Source organism: Artemia franciscana, chromosome 19 (assembly GCF_032884065.1).
Source record: "Artemia franciscana chromosome 19, ASM3288406v1, whole genome shotgun sequence".
Taxonomy (NCBI): Eukaryota; Metazoa; Arthropoda; class Branchiopoda; order Anostraca; family Artemiidae; genus Artemia; species Artemia franciscana.
Window position 1 is genome coordinate 9,748,680 of NC_088881.1, and position 15,634 is coordinate 9,764,313.

At 35.3% G+C, this 15,634-nt stretch overlaps 1 protein-coding gene across 1 annotated transcript in view; it reads right to left on the minus strand.

Moving 5' to 3' along the window:
* Positions 1–14,091, minus strand: part of LOC136039270 (uncharacterized) — a gene marked incomplete at its 5' end in the record, with an annotated part of 33,801 nt that extends 19,710 nt beyond the window's left edge. Inside the window, 3 exon segments of the mRNA XM_065722848.1 lie at positions 8,113–8,261; positions 11,740–11,966; positions 13,801–14,091. Of these exon segments, the coding sequence (XP_065578920.1) occupies positions 8,113–8,261; positions 11,740–11,966; positions 13,801–14,091 (667 nt within the window).
* Between the last annotated feature and the right edge of the window lie 1,543 nt (positions 14,092–15,634).

A 15,634-nucleotide genomic window follows, 5' to 3' on the forward strand; every position in this document is an offset into this window, starting at 1 on the left:
TTATATTTTTTCTCTGGGCCCCTTCCACCTCTTAGTTCGTTTATTTTCCCGTTAGTTTTCACCTGTTTTCGCTTTATAGTTGTGTTATCTCTTAGCAGTTCTTTCGTTAGTTGAGTTATGGTTGTGGTATATATGTTTTATCGCTCGTATAGTTGTGTTATTTTCAAATTATACTCCATAATAGAGAGGCTCCGAACACCCAGCATTGTATATTAAGCTCTGAATTTGACGTTTTTTTCTAAAGTGACCAGATTCGTCCTGCGCCCTGCGCCCTTTTCATTGAATTTTTCTTCCCCCATGACATATTTCTCCAAGGAAAGATCCTCCCACATAGCCCCCTCCCCTCAACCCTACCCCCAAAACCAAAAAATCCCCCTGAAAACGTCTGTACACTTCCCAATAACCATTATTATATGTAAACACTGGTCGAAGTTTGTAACTTGCAGCCCCTCCCCCAGGGACTGTGGGGGAGTAAGTCATCCCCAAAGACATAGTTATAATGGTTTTCGACCATGCTGAACAAAATGGCTATCTCAAATTTTTGATCTGTTGACTTTGGGAAAAAATGAGCTTGGGAGGGGGCCTAAATGCCCTCCAATTTTTTTGGTCACTTAAAAAGGGCACTAGAACTTTTCATTTCCGTTAGAATGAGCCCTCTTGCGACATTCTAGGACCACTTGTTCGATACGATGACCCCTGGGGAAAAGAAAGAAAAAAAAACAAAAAACAAACAAATAAACATGCACCCGTGATTTGTCTTCTGGCAAAAAAAATACAAAATTCCACATTTTTGTAGATAGGAGCTTAAAACTTTTACAGTAGGGTTCTCTAATACGCTGAATCTGATGGTGTCATTTTCGTTAAGATCCTACAACTTTTAGGGGGTATTTCCCCCTATTTTCCTAAATAAGGAAAATTTTCTCAGGCTCGTAACTTTTGGTGGGTAAGACTAAACTTGATGAAACTTATATATTTAAAATCAGCATTAAAATGCGATTCCTTTGATGTAGCTATTGATATCAAAATTCAATTTTTTAGAGTTTTGATTACTATTGAGCCGGGTCGCTCCTTACTACAGTTCGTTACCACGAACTGTTTGATATATATATATATATATATATATATATATATATATATATATATATATATATATATATATATATATATATATATATATATATATATATATATATATATATATATATATATATATATATATATATATATATATATCTTTATATATAAAAATAAGTTGTCTGTGTGTGTGTGTGTGTGTGTGTCTGTCGAGTGACGTCATGTTTGTGTGTCGACTGACGTCATGTTTTCGACTGACGAAATTACAGACCGGGACACAAATGACGACCGGGACACCGGCACATAGGGAATATAAATGACGACCGGGACACTCAAAGAGAAAGCGACCAGGACACAAGGAATGTTCGATTAGCAATCACCATCAACAAAGCACCGGGACACAGGGAGTATAAATGACGACCAGGACATAAGTAAAAAAAAAACTAAAAAAAAAACTAAAAAAAAGGTAATAACTACAAAAAAAAACTAAAAAGAAAAAAAAACTAAAAACTAATAAAAAAAACTAAAAAAGCTAAAAAACTAAAAAAACTAAAAAAGAAAAAAAGGAAAAAAAATGAAAAATAAAGGAGAAAACAAAACTAAAAATAAAAATAAAAAAAAACTAAAAAGAAAAAAGAAAAGAAACTAAAAAAACTAAAAAAAAATTAAAAACCAAAAAAAACTAAAAAGAAAAAAGGGGAAAAATACAAAAATTTATTTCATCATATACCATGTATATACAACACACTGAAGTTAGAAAACTTTGTTAGAAAACACACTGAAAAGTCTTATTAACAGCTATATTTGTGAGTTTTTTTCAAAGGAAAAGTCCTATGTTTTTGGCCAGGTCTTGACCCCCTGATTGAAGAGTACACATTTTCAAAGGAAAAGTCCTATGTTTTTGGCCAGGTCTTGACCCCCTGATTGAAGAGTACACATTAGAATCATAGAAACGTCTTCGAAAAAATATGATGAAAATACGTTTCTATGATTCAAATGTGTACTCTTCAATCAGGGAGTCGAAGGGTACACATTTGAACTACAAAAATTCATTTTCTTCGTATTTTGCATATTTTTGTTGGAAAACACACTACAAATTCACCTTAAGAGCTACGTTTGTGAATTTTTCATATAATATTATTTCTTTCCATTGCAAGCCTTTTAATAGTATATATGAATGTTTTTTAGCTTTTAAAAACTGCTTTACGTGCAAATATACATTACTGAACATTTTTATTCCCAGTCACTACTTATATATAATTATTAATGGCTGTGGAATTTCAAGAAGGATTACCCCAACTCTGTTTTACTCAATGTATTAGGCTTACCAACAGTATAGTCTTAATTGCTAACCTTCCGCATTGCTACATATATAGTTCTTGGATACTGGTCTTTGAATTGATTTTAGGAGACAGGAGGTTACTTCTCCTTCTCAATGTGCAGGCAAGCTTAAAAAATATGGATCCACTCCATAAAATGAACACTGCTTTGGACCCCCCACTGAAATATTAACCTGGTTACGATTCAACTTGTAGATCCCCTTTCTTGTTTTTTTCATCCAATCTAGTTTATGGGTCTATATAAAAGTTATATCCAGGTTCTATTCGGCACTTAAACGGCAGAGACAATTTCGGTCCTACGGCGTAGTTCAAAATTTGGCTCGCCTTTTGCGAGTGGATTGTCACTCTTCGTGGCGCCCCTCTTTCTTTTAGAAAGCTGCCAAGTTTTCTTATTGTAATAACAATAAATTATTTTCTTAATGGCTCATTTCTTATCATATTTTCCGCAAAAGGTGCTTTTTTGGGAAGTATATTAGAAAGGATATGTGCTATGTTCAAAGTCGTTCCAGTCACTAGGAAGCATTTTGCAACCTTTCGCCGTTTCCAATTTTATGGCCATCGTATTTTTTAATTATTTAGAAATGATGTTGTAATGTGACAGGATAAATTGCAATATATTTTGTAGCATAGGAAAAATATAACCTATTTAATTTACTTTATTATAGCAATTAGTCTATGGTGATTCAAACTGCTGTGTGTTGGAAAACATAGATTTAAGAGAATCCCAGAAAATCTATTTCGAAACAGAAGACCTATTAAGAAGCGGAAGTGTTTGCTAGGAATTGAAAATACTACAAAAAGAGTTTTATTTTAAAAGCTCCTGTATGGCACTATAATGGTACTAAGATTAATATAATTGAACCCTCTATGCATAAAAAAATGTACTAAGAGGAGTATAGAGTAAGATAAAATGAAACACGAGAAACATAAATAATCAAAACACTTATCATCACAAATACTAAAAATACACTAACAATGGCTAACAAACCACAAACCAGCGTAAAATCTACAATTGACTCAGAGTGCTTTCTGAATATGTTTACTAATACACCCATCTCAATATCTCAAAAACTTTGTAACGTTTGAAGATACAACTGTTAAAATAGGAACCCGGATTGGAACGCGGAGAAAATTCTCTCAGAATTCGGAAACGACATATCAAACTTTACAACGTCCCTGCGTGGTGAAAAACTTCCGTAATGGTACAAGAAAACACAGGGAGAAGGGAAAAACATGCGAGTTATAAAGCCGAACAAGCATTTTCTTGTCAATTTAGCCTTTAACTCTAGAGAGAAGTCTATAGGACTTCTTTCTTCTCTCTCTCTCTCAACACATTAATTGTTAGTGACCTTGATGCTCAAATTGAGGTCCTGACTACATGCCTGAGGTATTTAATATACGCATAGGGAGAAATTGTGTCAGGGTCAACCTAAATTTCGAATCAATAGGGTGATGACAACCGAAAACTTGGAATTCACTTTTACCAGAAGTGACTGATAACCCGATGTCAAACAACCCGGCTTAGATGGAATTCACAGCAGTCTGTTGTGATTCAAAACTAAGTGCTATTTTACTCCATGAAGCACAGAAATTAGGCTGCTATAAAGATTTTAGACGCGGACACCTATAGATAAGCTTGACTACCAGTAACACAGAGAGGCATAAATGAGTGGGTTTACCCCGCTCCTCAAAAGTGCTAAAATAATTTAGGACTGCAAGACACAATCATATGCCTTAGTTGCACAAACAGTTAAAAGGTTTTTTAATTCTCTTGTGCCCCTCTAAAATAGACACGAAAACCGCATGTCTGTTCCCAACTCCAAGACCTAAGCGAAAACTAAGCTGATGATCTCCTTGATCGCACCTATTCGATATCTTTAAGGGAAGATTATTTTCAAATAGATTTGTAATAACAGAACAAACACTAATTGAACGATAGAAATCACAAGATGGAGGGTCCTTATTCTTTTTTGAAATGTGCGTTACGATGCCCTCGCATAGTGCAGTGGGTACAAATTGCACAATACAAGCTTAGAAAAGTAACGGCATAAGCTCAATTAGTTCCGCGGTACCATAAATTAAATATTCAGGTTGCAGCTCGTCAGGGCCAGAAGTTCTGTCTTTTTGAAGATGACGAAATAGTATAAGAAATGTCGATGGCGTGGTAGAAAGAAAATTCGGCTATGGCTTAGTCGATTAAAATGGTGAAGGAAAATCTGCCGAAAGGTTGTGTATAGTAGCGGAGGCCTACCTAGATCCAAACTGTTGTCATTCAGAGTTGCAGAAAAAAATATGATGAGGAATTGGGATCTCGGAATCCCAACACTTTGAATCCAAAACACTTTGAAATAATGTTATATCAATAATATCCAGATGCATCTTCATAAACTACTGAGGCTGTTGACTGATTTTTGGAATAAGCAAATTCATGCAAAAATGTAAGTGGTCACTTGCCAACATATCATTAGATACGTCAACAATGACACTCTGGAGCTTCAGGATGTTCGAGAGGACAAAATTGAGATAGGATGCGGAACCAGAATGGTGAACATTGTACCTAATTGTAATATCAGTTTCTTGTATGGCTTATTAAATTTTCAGTCAAGGCATTTTCCCCCCAATATTGATTCAGATCTTAGAGGGAATAAATGGTAAAATAAAGTCGAAGATACAGCAATGGACTTAACAGTCTCTACCGTCGGTCTGATCTCTGTTTCTTGGCCCTTCAGCCAGAAACTGCAATGAGGGTTGAGAGCCAGCCACCCTTTGCCTTCTCACACCCTTTCTGTTCACTTTTCCAGATTTATTGAATCATATTTGGAGCTGGGTCGAGTCTGACTAAGGTTACTGAGTCACACCACTAAATATCATTCGTAACCCAATAATCACTGACACCAAGACTCAAACTCCTATCCCAAAAGACATAGGGTTACAAGTTTAGAATGCAACATATCTGAGACGATAGATTTCTTATTATATTCGCGCACTTAGGTAATATTAATTCTTTTAAATAATTCATGTCTCCATGTAATATGTTAGAAGTGTTTATTTTTGTGTTTACCGAATAGTAGCTATTTTACTTAAGAAGTATATTGATAACTATAACATTGATTTTAATTATTGAAATACCAGTACTTAATTACGCCTTTCATTTAAACAATCTACCATCGGTATTTTTCCCAAAATCGCTTATGAAAGGTAAAATGTAGACTAAGAATTGTCATTACGTATTACGAACTAAATTTGGTGATTGTTAAGCCCAGGTTACATTTGAAGTGAACCTAAAGAAATTCTAAAACTACTTTAAAACCATGCAAGCGGTTGTAACCCCCCATTGTGACATTCAGATAAATCGGGCGATCGAACTGTTTAGTATTTTAAATTATAATGGCAGCATATACAATGCGCTCTATATTTGTCTGTTAAGACGGGGGGGGGTGGATGATGGGCATAAAGTGAGGCAAGGCCATTGAATGAGAGGAATATATGTTTATGATTGTTTTGAATTATTTTTCAGGTTCTTCTTTAGGATTCTGTTCACATGAGCCCCTCTGCTTCAGAAATGCCGCTTAATGTATGTTTTTTTTAATTACTGTACAATTGATTATAAAATTGTACCTGAATATTCAAATACCGATGCTTAATTCCATTAATTTTCTAAATAATCTGACATCCTTATGTTTCCCAAAAGTGTTTATGGAAAGTAAAAGTTGAATAAAATTCTGGCTATAGGCTACATTTTGAACTAAAATTCGTTTTTCAATCAGTATTCTATTTTTAGTTAATGTTGATCGCTTTTAACGTTTGATTGACGTGTGATTTTGGATAAAAGTCTTTGAGACCAAGAAACACTGTTTCAGTAACAGCTGGCGGCAGTGGTCAAACAGTTCGTGGTAACGAACTGTAGTAAGGAGCGACCCGGCTCAATAGTAAACAAAATTCTAAAAAACGGAATTTTGATGCTAAAATATACATCAAAAGAATCGGATTTTCATGTTGATTTTAAATATATAAGTTTCATCAAACTTAAATCTTTGTCATCAAAAGTTACGAGCCTGAGAAAATTTGCCTTATTTCGGAAAATAGGGGGAAAATCCCCTAAAAGTCATAGAATCTTAACGAAAATCACACCATCGCATTCGGCGTATCAGAGAACCCTATAGCGAAAATTTCAAGCTCCTATCTACAAAAATGTGGAATTTCGTATTTTTTGCCAGAAGACAAATCACGGGTGCGTGTTTATTTGTTTGTTTGTTGTTTTTTCTTTTCCCCAGGGGTCATCGTATCGACCATTCTAAAGGAAATGAAAAGTTCTAGTGCCCTTTTTAAGTGACCAAAAAAATTGGAGGGAACTTAGGCCCCCTCCCACGCTCAGTTTTTTCTCCAAAGTCAACGGACCAAAATTTTGAGATAGCCATTTTGTTCCGCATAGTCGAAAACCATAATAACTATGTCTTTGGGAATGACTTACTCCCCCACAGTCCCTGGGGGAGGGGCTGCAAGTTATAAACTTCGACCAGTGTTATAATGGTTATTGGGAAATGTACAGACGTTTTCAGGGGATTTTTTTGGTTTTGGGGGTAGGTTTGAGGGGAGGGGGCTATGTGGGAGGATCTTTCCTTGGAGAAATATGTCATGGGGGAATAGAAATTCAATGAAAAGGCACAGGATTTTCTTAAATTACTATAAAAAAACAATGAAAAAATAAACATGGAAACGTTTTTTCAATTGAAAGTAAGAAGTAGCATTGAAACTTAAAACAAACAGAGATTATTATGCATATGAGGGGTTCTAAAAATACTTAAGCATAAAAAGCGAGGTATTTAGGAGGAGATAAATTCCTCGCTCTTTATGCTATAGTATTTTTAGTAATTTCAACTATTTATTCTACGACCTTTCTGATTCAGGGGTCATTCTTAAAGAATTGGGACAAAACTTCCGATTTAGTGTAAAGAGCGAGGTATTAACGAGGGTACAAATCCCCTCATATACATAGTAAAAATTTAAGAATATAAAAGTTTGTTACGTAAGTTAATTCTTAAGTTACGTATATTTTTTACTAATAAAAACATTCGTTAAAAATTGAAATTTATAGCTGCCTTTTTATGTAACCGAAAAATTGCAGGGCAACTAGGCCTCCTTCTTTCTCAAAATAGTCTGATCGAAACTAAGAGAAAGCCATTTAGCCAAAAAAGGAATTAATATGCAAATTTCATTTTAATAATTTTTGTGTGGAGAGCCAAAATCAAACATGCATTAATTCAAAATGTTCAGAAATTACATAAAAAAAACTAGTTTTTTTTAATTGAAAGTAAGGAGCGACATTAAAACTTAAAACGAACAGAAATTACTCCGTATATGAAATGGGGAGTCCCCTCCGCAATCCTTCGCTCTTTATGCTAAAGTTTGACTCTTTGCCACAATTTTGCTTTTTAAAACAATGAAAAGCTTTAATGTAAAGAGCGAAGAATTGTGGAGGGGACAACCCTATTCATATACGAAGTAATTTCTGTTCGTTTTAAGTTTTAATGTCGCTCCTTACTTTCAGTTAAAAAACTAGTTTTTTTTATGTAATCCTTAATAGACACTAATAGCAATAATTCCTCTGAAATTCACGTTAAAGCGCATTAGTTTCCTCTTTTATCAGTTTTTTATGCTCACTGGTCTATATTAAGTAGCTTAGAAAGAGGATACTCACAATTGCATAGCTTTCTTGCTTAGAAAAGAAGACGAAATAATTTTCTTTTGTGGTGATGCTCCTAAGCAGGCGAAACTTTCTAGACACTGGTTTGACTTGCTACCAAGTTCAGTATGGAGAACGTACTGAGCAACTAGTTCTTGATGAGCCTGAAATGATTAGCAAATGCTTTGAAAACGTTTGCAGGAGTTTTTTTGGAATTTTGGGGAGAGTGATGGCTTAAAAAAGTACAAATAAGAGTGAATTATTTAAAAAAATGAAAACTAGAGGGAAAAACCACTAGAATTTTTTCGTGGGAAGGGGAATCCTCCTTCTCCCGTGCGTAGCCTTACTTTCAATGTAAATTCTTAGTCACCCCCTCCCAAAAAAATCTAATTGAACAAAGTTTTCTTTTTATTTTGTGGACATTTTCCGTGTTGATTTGGGTTGATAAAAGTTGTTACTCATTTGCATTTGAGTAGGTATACATTTATACCTTTAAATTACATTTTTGACAAGAACCGAAATTTTGGTATTGTTTGCTTGTTAAAGTTATTTCGATAATTATCATTATTATGTCTGATATATTAACTATCAATTTAAACAAATTAATCCATAAAACCTTTAGGACTGAATTTAAGCTGGCGATACTAATACAAACAGCCCCCTCAACATGCCTTGAAAGTCTTAACTTGTTACCCCTAGCCATTTCTGAGATATTACAGATTCATTCTTTTGACCATCTGGATTTAGTGTCATTTTATATAGTCTAACTTCCCTCGCGACATGCTGTGATATTTTCAATTTAAAGCCCTTAGCCATTTCCGGTATCTTGCAGATGTGCCGTTTTGACAACTTGACAACTTTGCACGCCCTACGACTTCTGATTTGGCTTAAAATCTCCTCTAACACACCCTGAGAGTTTTGACTTAAAAATTCAACCGTCCCTTAAATATCACAGATACGCCCTTTTGAAAATCCCGGTTTCATATACTCTCTTTTGATTTAGTTCAGTTTCCCCAACAACATGCCCTGAATATTGTAAGGTAATACACCTACCTGTTTCTGAAATATTTTATAGATGCTCTGTTGATAGACTGGATACACATAGTTTCTTTTGGTCATGTTTTAAAAATTAAATTGAAAGGCACCTGAAAGTTTCAACTTGTTTCTCTATTCCGTTCCTGAGATATTGTATCTATGCTACTGTGACAACCTGGATGGACTTAAACTCTTTTGATTCCGTTCAATAGTTTTAGTAGTAGTAATAACAATAGTAGCAGTCACAGTTACAGTCAAATTCACAGGAATAGTAGCTGTCTCAAGCATTCACTGTTGCAAGTAATTGTAGTTGCAAGTGGTCACAGTCGCAATTACTCAAAATTACGATTTTGTATTTTTGCAATCGCAAGTTGTCATAGTCACAAGTAGTTGCAACCTCAAATAATTGTAGTCATAAATATTTTCAGTCGCAACTGCGAGTAAAGACAGTAGCCAGCAGTCACTGTCGGAATCGGAAGAAGGTGTAAATACAAGTAGTTTTGGCCGTAAGTAGCCGCAGTCGTAAGTGGTCACATACAGTGTTTCACTTCAGTATTAGTATTAATTATTATTATTATTATTATTATTATTATTATTAGTAATATTAGCAGTAGTAGCAGTAGTAGTAGTAGTAACAGTAGAAGTAGCAATATAAATAGCTGTAGCAGTCAAGTTTGAAATATTAATAGTAGTTAGAAGCTATTAGAGTTACTTCAATGGGAACATCAACGCAACTATTGTTCTCATTGAATGTTCTCAGTGAAGTAACTAAAAGTTCTGCAGACAGATTGCCAAGAATTTAGACAGAGAAGATGAAATGCTCAAGAACCTCGAGTGCAGCGATCCTGTCGTTGTTTTGAGCGGTTCAGCCAAAATACTAGTATCACTCATGGTTCGATTTTCAAACTATTTGGGGAAGGCTGATAGGAAAATAAAAGGAAAACGAGACATACTTAATTTGCAGTGGTCAGAATTATAGTCTGGGAAAGCCTTTGTGAAAAATAGACTTAGTGACATTTTTGAACCTGATATGCTCTGAAAAAAAATGCGGTTGGTGAAAGATGGTAGGGGGGAACCGTTGTTTGATGATCTTTATGAATGTATTTTGCAGCTATACTGTCTCCCCCATTTGTCTGCTAATTCAGAATAGCAGTTCTCAGTTTTGTCAAACATGAAGACAAAGCTTAGGAATTGACTAGAGACAGAAACTGTTCCTACGATGATGCACACGAAACAAATGGTGCGCAGAGAAAATGAAAATGGGAAAAGAGCGACTTGGTCCATACCACCACAATTGTATAGAATCTTAAGGTGGAAAAAATGTTTGTCTTGACAGCAGTTTCTTGTCTGTCAGGTACCAAAAACTAACAATAGCAATAAACCGCAGTCTAATCATATAGTAAATTAATGTGTATATTACGGACCTGCACAAAGCAACAGAAGGATCGAAGCAGTTGAGATTCTTAAGTTGGAGTTGGTGCCAGAACAGCATCCCGTAAGGAAATGGCAAGATAAAATAACAAAAATTGACAAAAAAATAACAAGGATTACTACGCAGAGTGTCGCTTGCAATCGGTTTCCCGTAGAATCTTTTCTTCCAACAAGATACTGTAAGAGTGGAGAGATAACTCTTGCCCTTTCGAATTTACTTCTTGAAGGCACTCGGAATTTACTTCTTGGACAACAATTGTTGTCCGACTTGATCAAGTCTGCAAGAAGTTATTTGAACAAACAGGACAGTTGTTTACTAACATGTGAAAATTCGAAGCAGGTTATTTTTCTCCTTCTCCGACTGTTGTGACCGGCCCCAACCGAACGAAAATAGTCTAGTAACAGACTTGTGAAGGAGTCATATAAAAATAAACCCCTCAAGGAAGAGTTTGGTTCTGCACTGTACAAGCCCGCTCCTACCCTCAACCAATCAGAAGTAGCTCCGTACTTTTTAGGAAAAAGAAATATTCCACTTTCCGTAACTCCAACGAATTGATGTTGTCATTTCATACAGCGACATCCGTAGTTTTAATTTTAAAATAAATAAATAAAATTCGAGTGACAAACGACAGCAGCAGGTTCATTTAATGAAAACGAAAGAAAATAGAAGTAGACAGAGAAAAAAGGAAAAATGCAAAAAGAAAAAAGATTGTGAAAATCCCATTGATTATCCTCCTATAGTAAAAATTTATGGTTGATGATGTGCGGTCCCAAAAAAAAATTTTTGAGCGTTTAGTGGAAACAGGTTCAATTATGTAAATCCTTCCTCTCAGATTTAGTAAGTTCTTCCAGGCCAGGGTCGCAACACTGCACCAGCTGTTTATACACAGTCTATCACTGATCTGTTTCTTATAAACAAGTTTCATCGGTCACCACAATCGCTTAGAAGAAAAGACGAAATCCAGCTCTAAGTTCGGCGAATACGAAAAACGTGAGTATCAGTTCTACGAAATATCTTTTTGTATGATATTTTTTTTATGCTTTGCCATAATATTGCAAAAAAACTGAAAATTCCTTTTTTTGTCTTTTCTTTCCCTCTCATAATCGAAGATTTTTTGTCTGGAAGTTATAAGCACATAATAAAACACTAATACATAATATTTAATGAGATATTACCCTAATTTGCTGTTTAATATAATTCTCTTCGAGAATGTCCGAGGTATGATACCCGATTGCATTTCTTCTTTTTCTTCCTAGTGATGTACTTGCAGTAGCAGCAGCAGTTCCAATGCCCATGCCAATAGGAAGGAACACAGAGGATAACAGGAATAAATGTACAAAAGCAGACAAAATGTTATCATGTAGATCGTCAATGTGGCCAAACAAGCCTCCAGAACCTCCATCTTAAAAAGAAAGTACTGAATAGATTTTAGTTCTTTTAGGATTAGCCCCAAGTTTGCAGAGCAAGGTTTTTGGTCTATTACAAAAAAGATTTCTGATACAGCAGTAAATTTATATTTTTTCATCAAATCAGCCCAATTACAAAACCAGGCATAAGGTTAGATAGAATAACTTCGGGACGAATTTGACTCCAGTGGTTCAGTGCAATTGTTCCAATGCAGTCGGCCAAGGGTCGTGACGCACTGACGCACAAAGTTACAAAAAAAAGGGAACAAAAATGAGTGACATCTGATGTGAAACCTGAAACGTCTTGTTTTGCGCATAAAAGGAGCTGATTTTTTGCATACAATGTATGAATTTACCATTCTGTAACTAGAAAATAAAAATATATATAGAAATAAAAACTTCAAGGTATATAGATGAAATACGTCTTCTGCATAGGTGGTAAAAGTAAACTTATGACATTTGTTGACAGTTGCCTCGTTAGGAATCAAAGTATCCTAACTGAGAAGGCTGGTGACTCCTTATTGACTCCTCCGGAGGTAAAGGAGGATCTAAGATTTAAAGAGGATCTAAGGAGGTTTCTAACTTCAAGCTTAAAGTAAGTGCTATTTTGCTATTTCCTTACTGATAGTAATAGGTGGACACAATCAGATTGACCTCTGACAGCTAATTTTTAATGGTACCGGAAGTATCAAGTTTGACTTCCAGCTAAAATATATTATTTTATTGGGAATGCAAGCATTACAGTTTGAATACGTTTTATTCTCAGAAAGATATATACAACATGCCAAAGGCTTAAAAAATTATTCCCCGTCAATGGAGTTTGTCACTAAGAAAAAAAACTACCAGGAAAATTCCCAGGAAAAGGACAACATTCCATAATTTTTTTTTTGCAGAACGAGCAATTTCTAGCTACATAAAGAGAATATGTCTTCTCCCTAGGTAGTTGCAGTAAACTTTGAATATTTCCTTAGAATTGCCTCGTTAGAAATCAAAGCACATTGACTGCTCTGGAAAAATAAGTTAACATAAGTTTTCCCTAAACAACTTTCCTTATTTCTTATGAGCAAAATTTTGTCGTCAGGAATTGCTGACTTCTTTAATAGAGCTATATAAGCTGCTGTATCTACCTTATGACCGTTCTTCTCTCTCTCTCTCTCTCTCTCTCTCTCTCTCTCTCTCTCTCTCTCTCTCTCTCTCTCTCTCTCTCTCTCTCTCTCTCTCTCTCTCTCTCTCTCTCTCTCTCTCCTCTCTCTCTCTCTCTCTCTCTCTCTCTCTCTCTCTCTCTCTCTCTCTCTCTCTCTCTTGTAGCTGAGCAAGCAAAAGTGATTTACAAGAAACAAGGAATATTATACTTGAAGCAACTCTGAAATACCGCCCTTTTTGGACCCTTTATGCCCCCGTGTACCCGATGGCTGTAAATTTTTCCAGCCCCCGGGTAAAGGTACTAATTTTTGTGAATAATTCGTCTGAAAAAGACCAATCATAGATAAATTTTAGAAGCAAGATGGTTATCTTACTTCGTTTCAGAAATCATCACCATGTAACGTATTATAATCTGTTTAATTCGAGGGTCCACGCTGGATCCTAGGACCACAGCCCCTGTGCTTCTGACTTGGTTGATATAGATTTCTTTTACCTCTATAGATTCTGGGTCATTCAGGGATTATTTAAAGAATGATGCCGGACAATCATATTTTAATTTTGTAAAACAAATTTGACGGTAACAATTTTAACTACGAAGTGTAACCCTAGGGCTGTATGTTAATAGGTAAACACTTATAGTAGCCTAAACACCAGTTCTAAAACCCTGGATATATTTAATGACCTTACCTGGCACAATAGTGTATACAACAGGGGATTTCTCAGGACCAGTGTTTCCATGTCCGCCAAAACCTTCACTACCACGAGTTTTGGTGGGTACTTGATAGCCAGAGGAGGACAGCAAACCATCCACATTTGTATTTATGTTATTAATTGATAACCCTGGTTGAGCCTCACTAAGACTTGAATATGAATCATGAGAGGCAGAAAACGACGGATCTGCATTTGTGTAAGAAAGAGTCTCACTTTCAGGAATGGTTGGAAACCCATTGGAGCTGTCTAAAGCTGCAGAATTTTGACCTAAAAAAAAAAGAAGATTGAGATCAAACTAAGAAAGTGGAACGACATGTTTTGATATGCCACTAAGAAAAACAGAGGCTATCTTTCCTAATCACTAAATGAGAGTATCAATGATTTAAAATTTTGAGCTTGCACTTTTGGAGCTTTATTCTATTGCAGTCATAAGCATAGCTTTTCTATGGGGCTCTGTCCCTGCTGTCTTGGGATTGAAAAATTAAGTTACCTATTGTCTAAATATTTTCAGTATAATATTTGATTGTAAAACATGCAGAAATGTATTGCTCTTTCTATTTCTCATTAAAGTTCAAACAGTAGCTTTTTGGGCGCACACAAAAGAAGGGGAACGTGGGGACGGGGGGGGTAGTGCTATCCATGCTAATGCACCGACAATCGTCACGAGTGGTGTGCTTGTATCTGAACCCTCTTGTAACTGGAATCTGTACAACTGAATCCACAAAACTTAACCCTTTGAAGCTGAACCCCTTGTACAACCGAACGCCCATTAAATTCCCCCCTCGTTCAAATCAATTCCGTGTAATTCAATATTAGTCAACCCCTTTTCAACTAAGCCCCCTTGCAACTCAACCCTTTATTAACTGAAACCTCGTTCAAACATCTGTTTAACTCAGCCATCTTTAAACTGAATCCCCGCGCAACTTTTTCCCGTGTGACTCAAACCCGTGCAATCTAATACCCTTTAATCCAGCCCTCATTCAACTGAACCACATGCAATTCAACCCCATTTAAGTGAGCCCTCGTTCAAAAAATCAAAAAGAAGACAAGTCCGGGTATCAAGCACTTTTTTGGAATTCCCAAGAATTGGTTCCGGAATTAATTTTAGTATTGATATGAAAAGAAATAGCGACTATAATTAACGAATCAGCTCCTTTTTTACAAATCCACTATAAAAACACAAAGGAAGAAGTAGAGCACACAAGAAATAAAAAAAAGTCGACATTAGAAATCACTTTTAGAAGGATTTATTCACAAAAAAGAGACAGGAAGCGCGACTTAGCCGATGGTGATTTACGCATAGCATGGAGCTCAATACTATCCAAATGAGGGAAAAGGCCCTGGAAATGGAAGTTCTGAATTATTTTTAAATTACTATACCTAGAAGAAAGATACTAGAAATATTTACATAACTCTAAGTAATTTTTTTCTAAGACGCAGCGTATCTCTTTTTGTAAGGATTTGTAGTAATTATATTGATTTTAAAAATAGATGTAAAATCTTAAGCCAAAAATTGATATCAAGAGGTTTTTCTGCAAATAAATTAACTTGGCAATTTAAAAAATTTAGTTTTCATTATAACGAACTTTTAAATAAATATCAAAAGAATTATCTAGAAATACTGAAAGAAATTTTTAACTAATTTCGGAGGTTCGAGAAATGTTAACACAGCGCCATTTATTTTGAATTGTGTTTCTAATTGAGCGGATTTTCTAAAAAATTAGCCACATGGTAAAGATGAATTCTATAATTGTTTAGTTCATTCAGGTTTTTTGCAATGTGTTATTATTTGTGATTTGGTAAATTTAGT